Here is a 16,708-nt window from a genome sequence, read left to right as displayed (position 1 = left end):
CCGGATCACCTTTATGGAATGCTTGTAGCGCCGGACATTCCTCAGCTGTTGGATTTCGACAAGCCAATTTATACTGACGATCTGCCGCTGGACGTGGCCAAGAAATCAGGATACTCGGAGATCGCTAGGATGTTATTGAGGGTTTCTCTAAGATAATACTCCATCAGATGTATTGTATAAAGCTTGGACGCGTTTGTACCCCGGAGAAATAAGGTGGAGTAGGCATCGGTAAAAACGGTCGGAGATGATAAGGTTCGCCGCGACTCGTCGCGTACAATGTTCCAGTCAACAGGTCATGTATTCGAGACGGCTGCCTTCCACAATGGAGAGTTAGTTTCGCGGTTGCTAAAGGCACAAACTCTCCGGGGCTTGCTCCGCAGTGCTTCTATGTCTAGCGTCAGCCCTGAGCCATTCTCCATAGCAAAAGTATGATAATATCATGCCTTTCCCGGGGGGTATGCTGTGAGGTTGATATTGCGGTCTTTAAGACCCTGATAGACGAGTTCTCGGTGAGATCGGTCTCCTGTTCCCCCGACGGGGCGTCCGACTGCCTCTGAGCAAATTTGGCATCGGGAAAATGGTGCGAAAAAAGGAAGCCAGCCTGGGAATGAGCAAGTTCTCACGGCAGACCATCTTAGCAGGTGAGCAAGTTTTAGTCAATTTGTCTGTTAGGCTTTACTGGCAGGCCAGCGTTGTCCTTCTTCGCTTGTTCCACCATCAGAGAGCATTCTCAAGTATGTGCTCGAGTGGAGGCGGTATTGGGGCATCGAATGGAAGTATAGCACCCGTACTGCGCAGGTGCTCACGCCCAACAAGTGTTTTACCATTCTGATGCCTAGGTCGCATTGGCTTGTCCTTTGAAAGTCTCCTTTCCGAGGGCCCCTGGAAGATGGAGATGTCGGCCGTGGTAGACATCTAAAAGCCGCTTCCTACTGCCAGCCGAATGTCCTACACAAATACATCAGTATTTTGTCTCTGGCTACCTTATTTCGCAACTCATTCCATCTCTGTGATGAACGACCAGACTCGGTGACCTGACCACACCCCATCATGAAGCACCGAGAAGAAGAACAAGCTGAGGCTTCTGAGATAGGTCTGGCTAGAGCCGAAAGCCCCAGCAGAAGAAACGAGGATGAACTTCCAAATAAGAACGTCCAAGCTGGTGTAGAAGCCATTGAAGCCACAACCATCGCCTGGACAACAAAAGCCCTGATCATTGCCTATGTCATGATTTGGATCATATACTTCGTGGAGGGGATGCTCGGGGGCGTTGTGGCCGCCTTGAATCCATATGTCACTTCGGCCTTTGCGCTTCACTCGCTGACGCCGACTGTGAGCGTCTTGAGCAGCGTTATTGGCGGTGTCATCAACCTCACTCTCGCCAAAATCTTCGACGTCTTCGGCCGACCACATGGATATCTCTTCTGTGTCTCCATTGCTACAATAGGACTTGTGATGATGGCTGCGTGCGACAATGTCGAATCATATGCGGCAGCTCAGGTCTTTTACACGGTCGGCAACAATGGACTCCAGTACAGTTTGTCTGTATTCGTCGCCGACACATCCAGTCTTCGTAATAGAGGTCTTATGCAAGCCATTGTTAGTATGCCCAATATGATTACCTGCTGGTTAGCAGGTCCAATATCAACGGGTTACCTCAACGGACCAGGCTGGCGTTGGGCGTTTGGCATGTTCGCGATACTCGTACCAGCGGTGTCGCTTCCGCTCTGGGGCCTCCTACTGAAGAATTACTTCAAGGCAAAGAAACAGGGTCTCATACCGATAAGCGACAACTCGCGAAACGGTCTGCAGTCGATGCTCCATTACTGTCGCCAATTCGACGCCATGGGTCTGCTCCTGGTATCTGCAGGGTTTGCTCTCTTCCTCTTGTCTTTCGACCTCTATACCTTGCAGGCGCGAGGCTGGGATTCGGCTCTTGTCATCAGCATGCTGGCTGTTGGGGTGTCTCTGATTGTTGCCTTTGGCGTGTGGGAGAGGTTTTTTGCCCCGATCACATTGCTACCCTGGACCCTTCTGCTCGATAGGACTGCTCTCGGCGCATGTGTTCTGTCAGCAATCGTCTTTGTGAGCTACTACTGCTGGGCAAGCTTTCTCAGTTCTTTTCTGCAAGTTGTGAATGGCCTTAGTGTCACACACGCAAGCTATGTTCAGCAAACCTATACAGTTTGTTCTGTTCTCTGCTGCGTGGCGACGGGGGCTCTGATACACTATTCCGGGCGCTTCAAGCCTGTTTGCTTGTACGTTGGAGTGCCTCTGAGCATCCTGGGTGCGGCGTTAATGATCAACTTTCTCAAACCCAGCGGCACGATAGGGTTCATTGTCATGTGTCAGATATTCCTGTCGGTTGGCGCCGGAATCATCATCATCTGCGATGAGATTGCCATTCTAGCCGCAGCTTCACATCAATATACTGCCATTTGTCTAGCAGTTTTATCAATGTTTGGAAGTGTTGGTGCTGCCATTGGTTTGACAATTGCTTCAGCCATTTGGCAGGACATCTTCCCAAAGAAGCTTGCACGCTACCTACCGGCAACAGAGCTGGAAAACCTGCCTCTAATTTATGCAGACCTCAACACGCAGCTGTCATACCCCATGGGTTCCGAAACTCGCATCGCAATCCAGCATGCCTACGCAGACACGCAGAAGATGTTGTTGATTGCAGGGACTGCTGTATGGGCTGCTGGGGTGATTGCGGTACTGATGTGGCGGAACATCAATGTGATTGGAATCAAGCAGACCAAGGGCCATGTTTGGTGAGCACTGTACTCTTGTCAGACCTCCTAGGTGGTTGATAGAATGATGCCTTCTCGAAAATCCGCGCTGCGTCTCGGCCAACACCAAGGGTTCTGGGAAGCTATCAGCAAGGGACCTCATTAAAGTAGTACCTATGACCGAGGCGATGGCCAGAGGAAATCAATACATTGTGGCCGACTAGATCATGTTCACTGAAGGAGAGGCTGCGCAGGAGAACGAGGAATATTAAGGAAGCAGGGTAGATTGAAGTGCACTATTTTAAATACACGTCGTTTCGACGGGGGCTCAAGAATGACGCGCCGAGGCAGTCAAATTTCTGGGGAAATACAAAACTTCATCAAGAGGCATTATTTGTCTGCCCTTGCGCTCTTCCCAGTCCGAAGTCGCGTTCTTCAACCCCCCTCTGAAATACTTAGGTAGAGAAGTCATCATCTACGAAAAGTACTTATATCGTGGTCGCTGTCATCTAAACCTCACCATGGCTTCGCCATCGCCGCCTCGAGGCCGTTCACCAGCGCGCTCTGCCACTCCTCCGTCTGCACGACAGGTACCGTCAGGCCACTACAGTCGTTCGCCTGCTGGTCGCCGATCCCCTTCCCCAAGATCAGGCTCGCGTTCATATTCGAGATCACCACCCTCAAGAGATGGGCGTAATGGTCATGCGCGAGGCAGAAGTACCAGTGCCAGTTCTTCTCGGAGTCGAAGTCCAAGTCGAGGGGACAGAAGATCATATCGCAATCGCAGCTACACACGAAGCCCGAGCAGAGAGAGCCGTCGAGCTCAGAGTTCCAAGATCGTGGTGGAGAAGTTGACAAAGAACGTTACGGAGGCACACCTGCGCGAAATCTTTGGATCCTACGGCCGCATCGAATCAATAGACCTCCCACTGAACAAACAGTGTATGTATAATGCTGTCACAAAGGGTCACCGTGTGGTACTGACACTCAACAGTCATGACAAACCGAGGAACGGCCTACATCCTCTACGATCATCCGTCTGGATCGGAAGCTGCAATAGCGCACATGCACGAAGCACAACTGGACGGCATGGTTATATCGGTGAGCATCGTCCTGCCTCGTCGTGCTTTCTCTCGATCTCCTCCACCAGCAAGGTCGTCGAGACCAGGTCCACCACCTCCAAGCTACAAACCTCCTCCCAGGGGACCACCTGGAGCACGATACCAGAGTCCCCCACCAAGAAGAGGAGGTTTCGGAGGAGGTAGAAGACGCCCGGACGACGACAGTTACATGCCACGAGCAACATATTCCAGGTCGCCTTCACCACCTAGACGCCGAAGGCGGACACCCTCGTATTCGAGATCGCCTTCGAGAAGCCCTCCGCGGCGCCGCCAACCGCCAGGTCGAAGCCCCCCACGGAGAAGGCGAAGGAGTCCAAGCTACAGCTCTAGGAGCAGTTATAGTCGGAGCCCAAGCCGGTCGAGAAGTCGTTCCTGGAGTCGACCTCGATACAGAGGGCGGAGATGAAGCTGAGATGCCTCTTTGGGGTGGCACGCAATACCCCAAGAGGGCCTAGGTTGCGCCACGAAGCGAGGGCGGAAAAGGGACGATCAAGGATATTACAATAGTTAATAGTAGGGCGTCAGGGGATCCCCAGCGATAAGACCCATGCGTCGTGCTGGAGATTATTAACGCGATGAAAGGTGTGTATGATTACCGGATGCCAGCAGGTCCTCGATCGAGCTGGTAGCTAGATACCTACGTGTAGCCTTACTGCATGGGATTCACAACAACCTTGTACCTGTGAGGGATACCTGAACCTGACGCATGAAGTCCCTGCACCTTGTTGTCCCTGGAGAGGACTCGGGGTATCCGAAGATGCTCTTCGTTTAAAGGTACCACCAGGTGGTTAGTTACGGTGTCCCTTGCATGCGGCAATCTTGGTGTATGGAGAGTTCATGTAGAGGCGCCGATCAATAGATCCCCCTGTACGGAGTAGCTGATGATGTATTGTACGGAGTGGCCTGTATGGGAGTCTTCATCGTACCTCGCTTCACTACGGTAAGCTGCACTCGGTCGCGGGCATTGGTATAATAACTGGCAGCGTGGTGCGCGAGTAGCTTATTATTCCCCGGGGCCTGTGTTTGCAGGGAGCGCAAAAAGCTTCACTGACTAAAGTACACGACTTCCATCCACCCCATCCCTTGTACCTAATTTAATAGACTTTGGCGCGCATCGACACTTTACTCAATACTGTCTACACCCAAGTTTCAGGCTGACCGCGGGCGCAAAACAATCCTCAATTCTTTCCTGGATTTGCTCCGTACCTGTAATCCTTGAGAGGTCTCACTCAACTGGCTTCGTGCTCGTCCTTGGGCCGATCTCCTTCACCACCTCTCATCCATCCCTCATTCTCAGACCCTCACGCGCATCTCCTTCCTATGACAATCGCGTCTGAGGCCGCCTTTTTTCTCCTGGGAGCGTCCCTTCGATCGCATCCTCACTGTTCCCTCGCCTCTGCGCATTCACAGTCGACCACGAGCTCATACTCCTGCGCAAGATCATCATGAGTAGCGGGCCCCAAACTCCGATGACCCCCGATGGAGTCGACCACCACGAGGACGACCAACTCGAGAGTGAAGACGAAGGTCAAAATGACACCACAATGCAGGATGAAGGCGACGGAGGTGAACAACGGACTTTACAGAACGGGAAGTCGTATGTCTTGTCCGACGAGACGACAGACTACAGTATCTTCTCAAATCCTCCAGATCTGGGTGAGATGCGAAAAAGACTTCACGACCTTGAAGAGCCCATTGAGCTTCCAGTCGCGGACTTCGAAGCCTACTTCCCCTTTGTCGACAACATCTGGCGTAAAATGAGATCCGGCGAACAGCCTGAGACCAGCGTTCGAACAGAGTACTATGCTTGCCGACTACGGAAGAGCGGCAACCAGAAGCCTCATGTCCCTCGTCCCACCCCTGAGGGCAAACAAGCAAGGAAGAAAAGAGCCCGAGACGACAAGACATGCTCAATGACAATGAAGGTGGTGTATAACCCGGGCTCGGCTCAGAGCTGCACTATCTCGAGGGCCGTCGAAGCGTTCCAGAAGCATACGCACGACCTGGACTACATTGATTCTACCAAGCGTAATTCTGGCATCATGGATACTGCCCGTCGAGAAGCAGTTCGAGGCTTCTTGCCAGCCTCCATCTACTGGAAGATGTGGGAGGAGCCAGAGAAGATGTATGCCGCCGGCGGAAAATTCATGAAGGTCTCAGATGTCAGAAATGTCCAATATGCTTGGAGACAAGATAACCAGAACGTCGTCCTCAAGGCACATACTGGTTTCACCCTGACTCGCGCCCCGCGACAGCACCATGCCACTCCACCAAAGCCGCTCCCACCTCCTGCGCAACCTGGTGTCTTTGGCAGATTGGAACCGAACAATACGGAACCGCCCAGACCTGACGCGCCTCTAGCACCCACAGACACGTTGCAATATCCTCAACACGCGAGGTCTTTTCTAGAGCGATACATGCCAGATCCAAATGCTGTCGCAAGTCGTGGCCGACCTCACATTACCCTGACCTGGGCAAGCAGTCTTGATAGTAAGATAACTCTGGTTGCGGGCACCTCCACCGCCATTTCTGGTCCAGAAACCAAAGCTATGACGCACTATCTCCGAAGTCAACATGATGCCATACTCATTGGAGTCACCACTGCCATGGTTGACGATCCCGCTCTGAACTGCCGCCTCGCCGGTCCTAATGGGTATGGTGGCCTTCCCCGAGAGCAGCAGCCTAGACCCATTATCATCGATCCGCATGCTCGCCTGATCATCAGGCCAGAACTCAAAGTCCTGAAGAATGCAGCTGAGGGTCGAGGGAAGGGGCCGTGGGTGGTGGTAGCTCCCGGAGCAATGTTACATCCTGTGGCTGTGAGCACCTTGAAATCTCACGGTGGTGAATACCTCATGATCAATGATTACAATCCTCAAGCGGGTGGGTTGAATTGGGCAGGACTCTTCAATGTACTCTATCGCGAAGGCATCAGGAGTGTGATGATAGAGGGCGGTGGAGCTGTACTTTCCGAACTACTCAAACTACGATATTCCCACATTATCGATTCGGTCATCATGACCATTGCACCGACGTTCTTTGGCAAAGGAGGAGTGCCGGTCTCACCTGATCCAACTTTTGATTATTCTGGAAGGCCTATTGCGACACGGCTGAGAAATGTTCGGTGGCAACCAATGGGAGAATCTGACGTGGTCCTCTGTGGTCAGATGGCCATTGATCGACCAGGCAATGGCATCCTACAGGGAATTGAGGAGTTTTCAAGGGCTACGCCAGACGGACCTAATCAGCACCAGAAGCAGCCGCAAATGCAGGCCCAACCACCACCGCCGCCTCCTAACCTTCCCCCAAACCACCAGACTCAGCAGCAGCAGCCACCGCAACCCGCGGTTCCCCATAGTGTTGCTCAACAAGTGGCAGCTCCCCCATCACAGGGACCTTCACCTCAGCCTGCCCAGGAGCAGCCAACGCCATCACAAGCCTCACCGGCAACTTAGGCGCTTGCTTAGAACTGCAGACATGAGTCTGGAAGAAGTACCCCTGAGGACACAACCGCAACGAGAGCACACACAGATCTTAACGCACCGAGAGATACCACATTTTAACGGCCGAACAGAGAGGCTTTGCGATTTGGGCAGCGCAGACAGTAATAACTCGACGAGTTACGATTATCACGAATGAAACTAATACCACCAAAAAGGGTTCGGCATTAGAAGATGTTTTGCTAGCGACGGGATCAACAGCGGAAAAAGTTACGGGATTGCTGAGGACACAGGGATCAAAGGTTGATGCATGAAGTAAAGATGATTTCGAGATTGCAAGGGAAAAGTTTAAGGGATTGCTGAGTACACAGGCAGGCCTCAAAGCTTGATGCATGAAGTGAAGAATTTGCAGTCGAGGATAATCATCATGGGCTTTTTTCCATGCTTTTCGCCCGCTATTTATTAGTTTAGGAGGTTACTGAGAGCTCACTTTGAGACAGTCTAGACATATTCTAGCATTGCACAGAGAAATTGACCGACGGCATCGAAGTCAAGGACAAGACGTGAGCCTTTTGTTTGTGCGTGTTTATGTGTGTGTAAAGACGTCGCCAACACCTGACCCTGAATATTGATCGATACCACCGTCAGAAGACGACCTGCTTCCCCCCCTCCCCGACATTGTGGTTCTAAGTTAGTATAGTCCGTATCAAGGGTCTAATTGCTGAGTCTCTCGAAGTGAGCGATGACTTTGACAAACAATACAAAAAAAGCAATATGTTGGTCAAACTTTCGACAGGAGCATGGGGCACGGCATATCGATGTGTTGCTCACTACTTGTCCCCGACGTTCTCTGCATCCTTTGGCTTGAACTCGATTTGAAGACCTTGGTCTCCCACGAGGAGGAGTGAGAATACCTAAAATTGAGAAAACTCGTCCAAAAAAAAGGTCGGTTTTGGATTCTGATACGGGTTGGCCAGAAGAGGGAGGGAGGGGGGCTGGCTTTTCCCCTTACGATTGCCGCAGAGGGAGACAGGCAGGTGGTCGGTCAATTTCCCGAGGTATTATTACTCCGTGTGCCTTTGGTAGTTACCAAGGAACGGGGATGGTGTGACGACGTACGTACACCTGATTTTCACGGGAAAAACGTGAACACGGAAAGTCACCAGAGGCACAACGGTTGTTGCCTTTTGTATTTCGATACCTGAGGTATGTGTAGAACAGTCTTTGGGGGGACTGTGTCCGATTGTCTCATTCCTTCGAAAACAAAAGAAAAAACAATCTGGTTGATAATTAGAAATGCTCTGCATGCGTGATCCGGCTCATGGGTACGAATGGAGGCGGTTCCTCCAGGCTTCATCTGTGACCACCCGTGCCCCAGTCTGGTGTCGACCGGGAAAGTCATCATGATCACACCCTCGAACGCCTAGCTACCTACATGGTCCAAGCTGTCTTGTCGACCGTGGGCAACAGTGTTCCAACAGCCGTCATGTTGCCGGTCCGGTCTTTGACGATTGAGAGACTAAATGAACGCCCTCAGTGCTTTTCTCCACGCAGTCTGCTGTGGTTGTGAAGCAATCTCGAAACTTCCTCTTCTGATTCCGGTCGTGACATTCATTTCCTCTGCTCGGATGAACATCTTCCAATCTCTCGAGTAGAGCTTCCAGAAAATGTAAAGGCCCAAAACGATCGGGGCGGCAAGGTAATTCTCAAAAAACACCTCCGGGTCAGGACTCGCGCCAAGAGGGAAGAGCGACGTGTAAAAGGTTGCGATCATGGCGAGGGCGTTCAACGCGACTCCAATGTACGAGCCGGCGACACCGAACGCGGCGCGGTACGGGAGTTGGTCTTTGGTGAAGCCGTGTGCGGCCCAACCACGTCGGAAGCCTAGACGCAGTTGATACGTACGACGTATTAGTCTATGAGCCAAACATGAAGAACAGAAGATGGAGACGGGACATGATATGAAAATGGAGAGAGACAGTCGAAGGGGTGGGTGACTTACGAACGTGAGCCAAATTGATGCTGAACCACAGGAAGAAGAAACTCAATCCAGACAACGCAAGGAGCCAAGTGAAGATCTTGCCAGACGCGTTGGCTTCGCCAATATAGGCCAGACAGCCAAACAAGAGCTGAATGACGATGCACCAGAGGGGCCGGCCTTTCGTGTCGACGTACATCAAGAACTTAGGGCCCATGCCTCTTGCGGCGAGCGCTTGCATGGTCCTAGAAGATCCGTAGGTGCAGCTGTTCGCCACGCTGATGACGGAGATTGTGATGACGGCATTCATGACGCTCGGCAGGCCCTTGACCCCCGCGTACTTGATGGCGAGAACGAAAGGAGATGCCTTGGTATTGGCGCCGCTGGCTCCAAGGAGGTCAGGGCTGTCAGAGGGAACAATGAGTCCCACGATGAACAAGGACAGGATGTAGAACGTAGCGATGCGCCAGAAGACTTGTCGAGTCGCCTTGGGGAGAGAGCGATGCGGGTCTTCCGCTTCAGCTGCGGCGAGGCCAACGAGTTCTGTGCCGCCGAAAGCGAACGCGGCGGTGACGAACACCGAGCAGAAGCCTTTGAAGCCGTTTCGAAAAGCGCCAGGATCCTGAGCGATGCATATGTTAGAGACTAAACCCCAGAAACACAGCCCACAAGCAGGATGGAACACAGGAAGAAGAAAAACAACCACAACAAAGACATAGGAATAAAAGGAAACTTACATGCCAATAGCGAGCGCCGATGTAGCCGCGATTGTCGGATGGGACGCCTCCGCAGTCAACGATGATGCCGAATATGATGAAGCCGACACAAGCTACTATCTTGATCAAGGAGAGGACAAATTCGACTTCACCGTACCCTCGAACACCGAATATCTGGATCCCCGCAAGGAAGACCAAGAACACCGTAATCCAGACGCTGACGTGTATGTCGTCTCTCCAGTATTGAATTGTGATCGATGCGGCCGTGAGTTCGAACGGCAACACCGTCAACCAACCGATGGCATAGTCCCAACCGACTGCGAAGCCCCAAGAGGGATCGACGAAACGTACAATGTAGGTGTAAAATGCACCGTTGACGGGGTAAAGGACAGTAAGTTCACCAAGTGCTTGCATGGTGCAGAGCAACATGAAACCGACAATCAGGAAGCCGAGGAGAACGCTTGCAGGACCGCCGGTTCGCAGTGCGCCACCAGAGCCGACAAAGAGACCTGCACCGATGGAGCCGCCTATGGCAATGTCAGTAGCTTTTCATTACTACTAGGTTGGTCTTTTGTTTAACGGGTTGCAGGTTGGGGAGAGTCTGAAGCTGCCCTGTGCGTGGCCCATGTCTCTCGACGCCGGCGAGGTCATACATGTTTATTGCTGCGAGGGTAGAGATGAAGAAGGATGTCAGACCCCTTTTGTGCACTCACCAATTGCGATCATCTGCATATGACGCGAACGCAGCTTCTGCGCCAAAGGATTGTGTTGTCTATTGACTGGATCTTCCTCATCGGCGTACGACACTTGCTCAGCTAGATGGTGATTACCGGCATCTCCTGACTTCTCTGGGTCGGAGGAGGAACGAGGAGACGAGGCATCAGGGGCGATACCTTCGCGAGCTGCGACATGCTTCTCGCCTGTCGTCTCATTCTGGGGCCCATCCATTGTGTCGAGGCTGTGAGAGTGTTCAAATGGTTGGAGGGGTGAACGTTGAGAAACAGCAGTGGAAGAGCGGAAAGTCACAGGGTTATATGGAGTCAGAGGCAGTGCAATTACCGTGAATGAGTACGACTATTAGTGAATTCTAGGATCCCTCGAAGGACAGCACGTCCCAATTCCACAGCACATGCATCGCTCTTCACTGCAAATGGCTCCTCTTGTGGTAATTTGTGATTGTCATAATGACCGCGATGGCGTCGCTAGTGAAGAGGATCAACGCACACTCACCATCGTCTGTGGATCGCCACAGGCCAGCAGCAGCAAGAAATGAAGAGGAAGCCAAGGAACGAAGCAGACTAAGATGACACACCTGATCTGAAAAGCCATGATCTTCTCAGCGCAGGACGCTGTCGTCGATGAGGGGATACTTCGTATCACACGAATGATCTGGGTAATTTGGTGGAGAGGTTCGAGATTTCGCGGGGGAGAGACAGGGATGTCGTTGGCTTTTGGTTGTGCCATTGCCACCGCTCCCGCTGGAACACGATCCACAAGACAAGGCTTTGAGAAGCTCGTCAAGGTTGAAACCCAATCGTAGCTCTTTGTCAAAAGCTAATAAAGTTCACAAAGCTCGCCGTGGTTGCGGAGCTTTCGCGCCGCAGTGTAACATCGATGCTGGTCGTTTCAATGCTGGTTACGTAAACTCAACCCCCTTTACGGGCATGGAGAACATCCAGAAGCAATCAATAGCTTCCATGGAGACGAGAAAGTCCGGGGAGATTTTCGTTGCGTCCACCGTAAGCGATCGGTTATTCCAGGATGTCCTCGGGGGTATTGTGTTGACCCCGTACCATCGGGTGTCTGCGTGGGTTTTGTTGTCAAGGTCCCTTCTGCTTCCTCTCACGGAGAATCTCTTTGAACGCCATGAAAGCAACGGGGAGAAACAGGGGCAACATTGGTAATGGAACGCGAGGAGTGGCGTCAGGACGAGAACACCGAGAGAGCAGAAGATAGCAGGATTAGGAACGACAAGAGCCAGAGAAGAAATTGGCTCGGCCAAGTCTTTTAGCTTGTGAGGAGCTTGAATTCTACAACAGCCATGCGAAAGATGACCTACTGTGCACTTCAGGACAGAGAGGATCAATTCGCAGAAAGTAACCAATCCCGACGAGCTCTCGTCCAAGGTGAAAAATATCCCAGTTGGTCTCCTTCTAGGAGTGGACGATGAATGGCGGCCGTCAACAATGTATTCGTTCTTCTCGGCATCAAATCGTAAGTCTGGGTCTGAGTCTTGTTCTCCTGGATACACAATACACTGAGGGATCAAAGCAACGAAAAGCATCCTGAACTCCACAAATCCCCCTGCCCAAAACACCATGCAGTCTTCAATCGTGCAATCAACCGTCAGTCCTCCAACCCTGGTAAATGTTTCAACGCCGACAATGGAGGGAATTCCGTCACAAATCAACAACACCGTCCTTTCCGCCGTGCTTCTTCAGGATCACGAGTGCCAAATCCCGGACCGCCACTCTCAGACTCCCCTATCCCAAGCCCTACACTGGGCAATCCCAACCAGCTTCGCCTTTTGTCCCCGTAGCCAACTCTAAAGCTCCCACTGTGTCCATGGAGGCCACCAAAATAGTCGTCTCCGGTGTCACTTCGAGGTCTAGAACCTTGTAGCCCTGTGAGCTCGGCAGCGTCCTTTTGGTGTTTCTGATCAATCAACTTCCGCGCAATGACTCTGAACACCTCCTCGACGCCTTCTCCGTCCTTTGCGTTGACCTCGTGACAGCTGTCCCAACCTATGTCTTGGTTCCAGAACCCCGAGCTGCGTTTCGAGTCCGGACTCTGAATGTTGTTGCCAGATCGCATAGCGAGAGGAGGGGTTGACGCAGTGCTCTCGGCAGCCACCGCCCCTAACTGCTGTGCCACATAGGTAATGGTTCTTTCGAAGGTGACCTGCCGGCGCGAAGGATCGTCGGCCACAATATCGCTCTTTGTGCCCACCACGTGTATTATGGGCATGGCCTCGCCATCCTCGCAATTTTCTTTCATTTCTTCCAGCCATGTCTTCATCTCTTCGAAACTTTGTTCGTTTGTAATGTCATAACACAGCAGACCCGCATTTGCTCCTCGATAATAGAGTCGAGATATGCTTCGGAACCGCTCTTGCCCCGCTGTGTCCCATATCTGCAGGCGAACTGTGGTAGAGGTGTCGGGATCGGTAATGCGTTTCGTGACAAAGGAGGCGCCGATGGTGGATTGCACATTTTTTGACAACTGCGCAGACGGATTGATGAAGCGTGACACCAGAGATGTCTTTCCCACGCCTTGCGCACCTAGAACTACCAGTTTTGCCTCTATCGAGGTAGCCGGGATCGGCTGAGGAGCTGTGGTCGTGATTAGGGGAGGAGCCGTATTCATTCTGGCCCGAATCCAAAGGAGAATAGGAAGCAGGGAAGAAACAGAAGGAGAGATGTTGTGGGTTTTGAATTTTTGGTCTATCTCATATTTTCTTCTCTTCTCCTAGTAGGCGGTGCAACAAGAGGAGGCCTTGTCTCGCCACGCTCTGTAGATTGGGAGGTCAGCTGCTGGTGTGGAAAAGGCCCTGAACGACGGAGTCAGCTCTCATCACCGCGATCCAAGACACAAGGAAACAAGGAAAGTCGAAAAAGACTCGGGATAATCGGCGCAGAAGAAGGCTAAGAGGATGAAGCCGTGTTGTGATGAGGCTGGAAGGGATGTTGAAAGCGAATCTCGAGTTGGTCGAGGTGCAGCATGAGAAAAGCATTTTACGCAGAAAATGCCCGTCCCGCCCCCAGATAGAGAGATGCAACCGGCACACAATACACCCCGCCATGCATCACTGCAATCTCTCGGGCACAGTCAACAATAATCTGGCCGTGGTCATCAACAACATCACTGGACAGGCACGAGCCCATTAATGAACACGTCCGATCGGTGTCGATGTGCATCACGCGGTCATCCATGATACAATTGCTGACACCAAGGATTCAAGGGTTTCCCACCATCACCACCACCACCATCAGCAGGAGGGCACACAGACGTCCATTTATTTATTGTTGTCCCATCTCGAGGCACGCCTAAGACCGTGCTCCGGATGTGTCCTCCGCCTCGCTTGCAGTATCAGCAGGTTCCTACATATGGCCGGCCGATGAGAGCACAGGAAGAGGTGGGACACGACTGCACGACTGCACGGCGAGCATGTGTGGACAAATGGGTTTATCGTGCTACAGTCTTGCCAGCAAATGACTCGCATGGGGATTCGCCGCATCCGCAATATGCAAGGCTAAAAGTGTGCTCTACTTATGGCATTCAGTACTAAGAGTGCCGAGGCGCAATCCCGCTCTCGCGATCCGTACAGGACGAGTACAAATGCCGTTGACCGTGTCGGTGACGGCGCGAACTCCGTCTCTGATCAGATCGTTCTTATCCCCGCCTCCTCCAGATTGTCGTCAACGCGAGCCTCTGTGTTCTGTTCATCCAATCAAGGGCAAGATGCTTCTCCATTACGCTATCCGAACGTCTATATTTCCCCCAAAGGCCTTGAGTCTGGAGGCATTGCTCCGGCATTTATAATTCTGTTCGCTTTTCTCGTCGTCCTTGCATTTTGCGTCGTCTTGTTCACTTCTCCGGGGAGACGCGCACCTACTGTCCCGCCAGATCCCGAAAGACAGCCCATTCTTCCTGCCAACCCAACTCAGTCTCGGTCAAGATGAACCGTAGCAAGGACGAAAGACCAGATGTTGGCACGTTGACCGGTGAAGAAGTGGCAAAGCACAATTCTGCAGAATCATGCTGGGTTATTGTACATGGAAAGGCATACGACGTGACAGATTTCTTGCCTGGTTAGTATTCAAGGTTCAAGCTGCAAGCAAATGCTAACGAAAGACACTACAGAGCACCCCGGCGGTCCCAAGATCATTCTCAAGTATGCTGGGAAAGATGCCACCGAAGAGTTCGAACCCATTCACCCCCCAGATACCCTTGAGAAGTATCTGCCTAAGGAAAAACATCTGGGCGCTGTCAATATGGAGACAGTAGAGAAGGAGGTCAAAGAGGAGAGCCCCGAAGAAAAAGAAAGACAAGAGCGGATCAAGAACATGCCCCCTCTAGAAGCATGCTACAACCTGATGGATTTTGAGAGCGTCGCCAAAGGTGTCATGAAGAAGACGGCTTGGGCATACTACAGCTCCGGCGCAGATGACGAGATCACAATGCGAGAAAACCACTCCGCATTTCACAAAGTCTGGTTCAGACCGAGGATATTGGTCGACGTCGAAAACGTGGATATCAGCACCACCATGCTCGGCACCAAGTGTGACATTCCTTTCTATGTCACAGCCACCGCTCTGGGGAAACTGGGGCATCCCGAGGGAGAAGTGGTTCTGACGAGAGGTGCCAAGAAGCATAATGTTATTCAGATGATCCCTACGCTGGCGTCGTGTAGCTTCGATGAGATCTGCGATGCCAAAGAGGGTGATCAGTGTCAATGGCTGCAGTTGTACGTCAACAAGGACCGAAACATTACCAAAAAGATCGTCCAGCATGCCGAGTCTCGGGGTTGCAAGGGCCTCTTCATTACCGTCGATGCTCCTCAATTGGGACGAAGAGAAAAGGACATGCGCAGCAAATTCGATGACACCGGTTCCAACGTGCAAAACACCACCGGCGACAACGTCGACCGATCCCAAGGTGCTGCCAGAGCCATCTCCAGCTTCATCGACCCCAGTCTTAGCTGGAAGGATATCCCCTGGTTCTTGAGCATCACCAAGATGCCCATCATTCTCAAGGGTGTACAGAGAGTTGAGGACGTCTTGAAAGCCATCGAAGTTGGCGTGCACGGGGTTGTCCTCTCCAACCACGGAGGTCGTCAGCTGGATACGGCACCGTCGGGCATCGAAGTTCTAGCCGAAGTCATGCCTGTCTTGCGAGAACGTGGTCTCCAAGACAAGATTGAGATCTTTATTGACGGTGGTGTGCGACGTGCGACCGATATCATCAAGGCTCTGTGTCTCGGGGCCAAAGGCGTGGGAATCGGTCGGCCTTTCCTTTTCGCCATGTCTTCCTATGGTCTGCCTGGTGTGGACCGGGCGATGCAGCTGCTCAAAGACGAAATGGTCATGAATATGAGGCTGATCGGCGCCTCCAAGGTGGAAGACTTGACTCCGGACCTGGTAGACACGCGTGGGCTAGCGACTCATACCGTCCCTGTTCCCAAGGACACTTTGGGCCTTCGATCATACGACCCACTGATCACTGCACATCAAATGATCAAAGCAAAGATATGATGGTTGTTATGAATACTTTTGTGCGTGTTTTAGTTTTAGGGATAAAGTGGTTTTCTGTGCCTATGCGCACACACATACACACACACACCCACACCCATATATATATATACCTGTACATCCAAAGCTAGACATTCCATGTCGTCTTGTTTGATCGCTTTTCTCCCTGTCAGGCCATCATGATGAATCATGACTCGTCCACTAGAGTACCGCTATATTGGTCCCCGGCCTTAGACCTCGACATGACTAGATGAGAACAACAACAAGGGCACCCCATATCGATTCGATCTTTTTCGGCGACGTGTTGTCTTGTCTTGTGCTCCGTCTACACGTGCTCCGCCTACACCCGCGATGTTTTATATAGAGGTAATAGGAAGAAGGATTTCGAAGTTCCATCCATCTCCACATCTCCAAAGGTGCATTGTTCTCCAGGATTGTAGACTTCCGGGTCCCATCGCCATAGGCTTGCA

The 16,708-nt window shown here is 52.0% G+C and overlaps 6 protein-coding genes across 6 annotated transcripts; 4 read left to right on the top strand and 2 right to left on the bottom strand.

Moving 5' to 3' along the window:
- Positions 1–1,050: 1,050 nt before the first annotated feature.
- PV08_00599 (uncharacterized protein) lies at positions 1,051–2,778 on the top strand (the record flags this gene model as incomplete). Its single annotated transcript, XM_016374964.1, has 1 exon — positions 1,051–2,778. The coding sequence occupies one exon, from the start codon at positions 1,051–1,053 to the stop codon at positions 2,776–2,778; it is 1,728 nt and encodes a 575-aa protein (XP_016240240.1).
- Positions 2,779–3,253: 475 nt separating this feature from the next.
- On the top strand, positions 3,254–4,308 carry PV08_00598 (uncharacterized protein; the record flags this gene model as incomplete). Its single annotated transcript, XM_016374963.1, has 3 exons — positions 3,254–3,674; positions 3,727–3,833; positions 3,883–4,308. 3 exons carry the CDS (start codon positions 3,254–3,256, stop codon positions 4,306–4,308), a joined length of 954 nt encoding a protein of 317 aa, XP_016240239.1.
- A 990-nt stretch (positions 4,309–5,298) lies between these two features.
- On the top strand, positions 5,299–7,308 carry PV08_00597 (uncharacterized protein; the record flags this gene model as incomplete). Its single annotated transcript, XM_016374962.1, has 1 exon — positions 5,299–7,308. The coding sequence occupies one exon, from the start codon at positions 5,299–5,301 to the stop codon at positions 7,306–7,308; it is 2,010 nt and encodes a 669-aa protein (XP_016240238.1).
- A 1,504-nt stretch (positions 7,309–8,812) lies between these two features.
- Positions 8,813–10,935, bottom strand: PV08_00596 (uncharacterized protein; the record flags this gene model as incomplete). The annotated part of the gene is made up of 4 exons (XM_016374961.1): positions 8,813–9,177; positions 9,296–9,893; positions 10,009–10,514; positions 10,701–10,935. 4 exons carry the CDS (start codon positions 10,933–10,935, stop codon positions 8,813–8,815), a joined length of 1,704 nt encoding a protein of 567 aa, XP_016240237.1.
- A 1,458-nt stretch (positions 10,936–12,393) lies between these two features.
- PV08_00595 (uncharacterized protein) lies at positions 12,394–13,353 on the bottom strand (the record flags this gene model as incomplete). Its single annotated transcript, XM_016374960.1, has 1 exon — positions 12,394–13,353. The coding sequence occupies one exon, from the start codon at positions 13,351–13,353 to the stop codon at positions 12,394–12,396; it is 960 nt and encodes a 319-aa protein (XP_016240236.1).
- A 1,312-nt stretch (positions 13,354–14,665) lies between these two features.
- Positions 14,666–16,241, top strand: PV08_00594 (uncharacterized protein; the record flags this gene model as incomplete). Its single annotated transcript, XM_016374959.1, has 2 exons — positions 14,666–14,798; positions 14,851–16,241. 2 exons carry the CDS (start codon positions 14,666–14,668, stop codon positions 16,239–16,241), a joined length of 1,524 nt encoding a protein of 507 aa, XP_016240235.1.
- Between the last annotated feature and the right edge of the window lie 467 nt (positions 16,242–16,708).

This window comes from Exophiala spinifera (assembly GCF_000836115.1).
Source record: "Exophiala spinifera strain CBS 89968 unplaced genomic scaffold supercont1.1, whole genome shotgun sequence".
NCBI lineage: Eukaryota > Fungi > Ascomycota > Eurotiomycetes > Chaetothyriales > Herpotrichiellaceae > Exophiala > Exophiala spinifera.
Note: the sequence above shows the minus strand (reverse complement) of the source record. Positions and strands in the feature narration are given on the sequence as shown.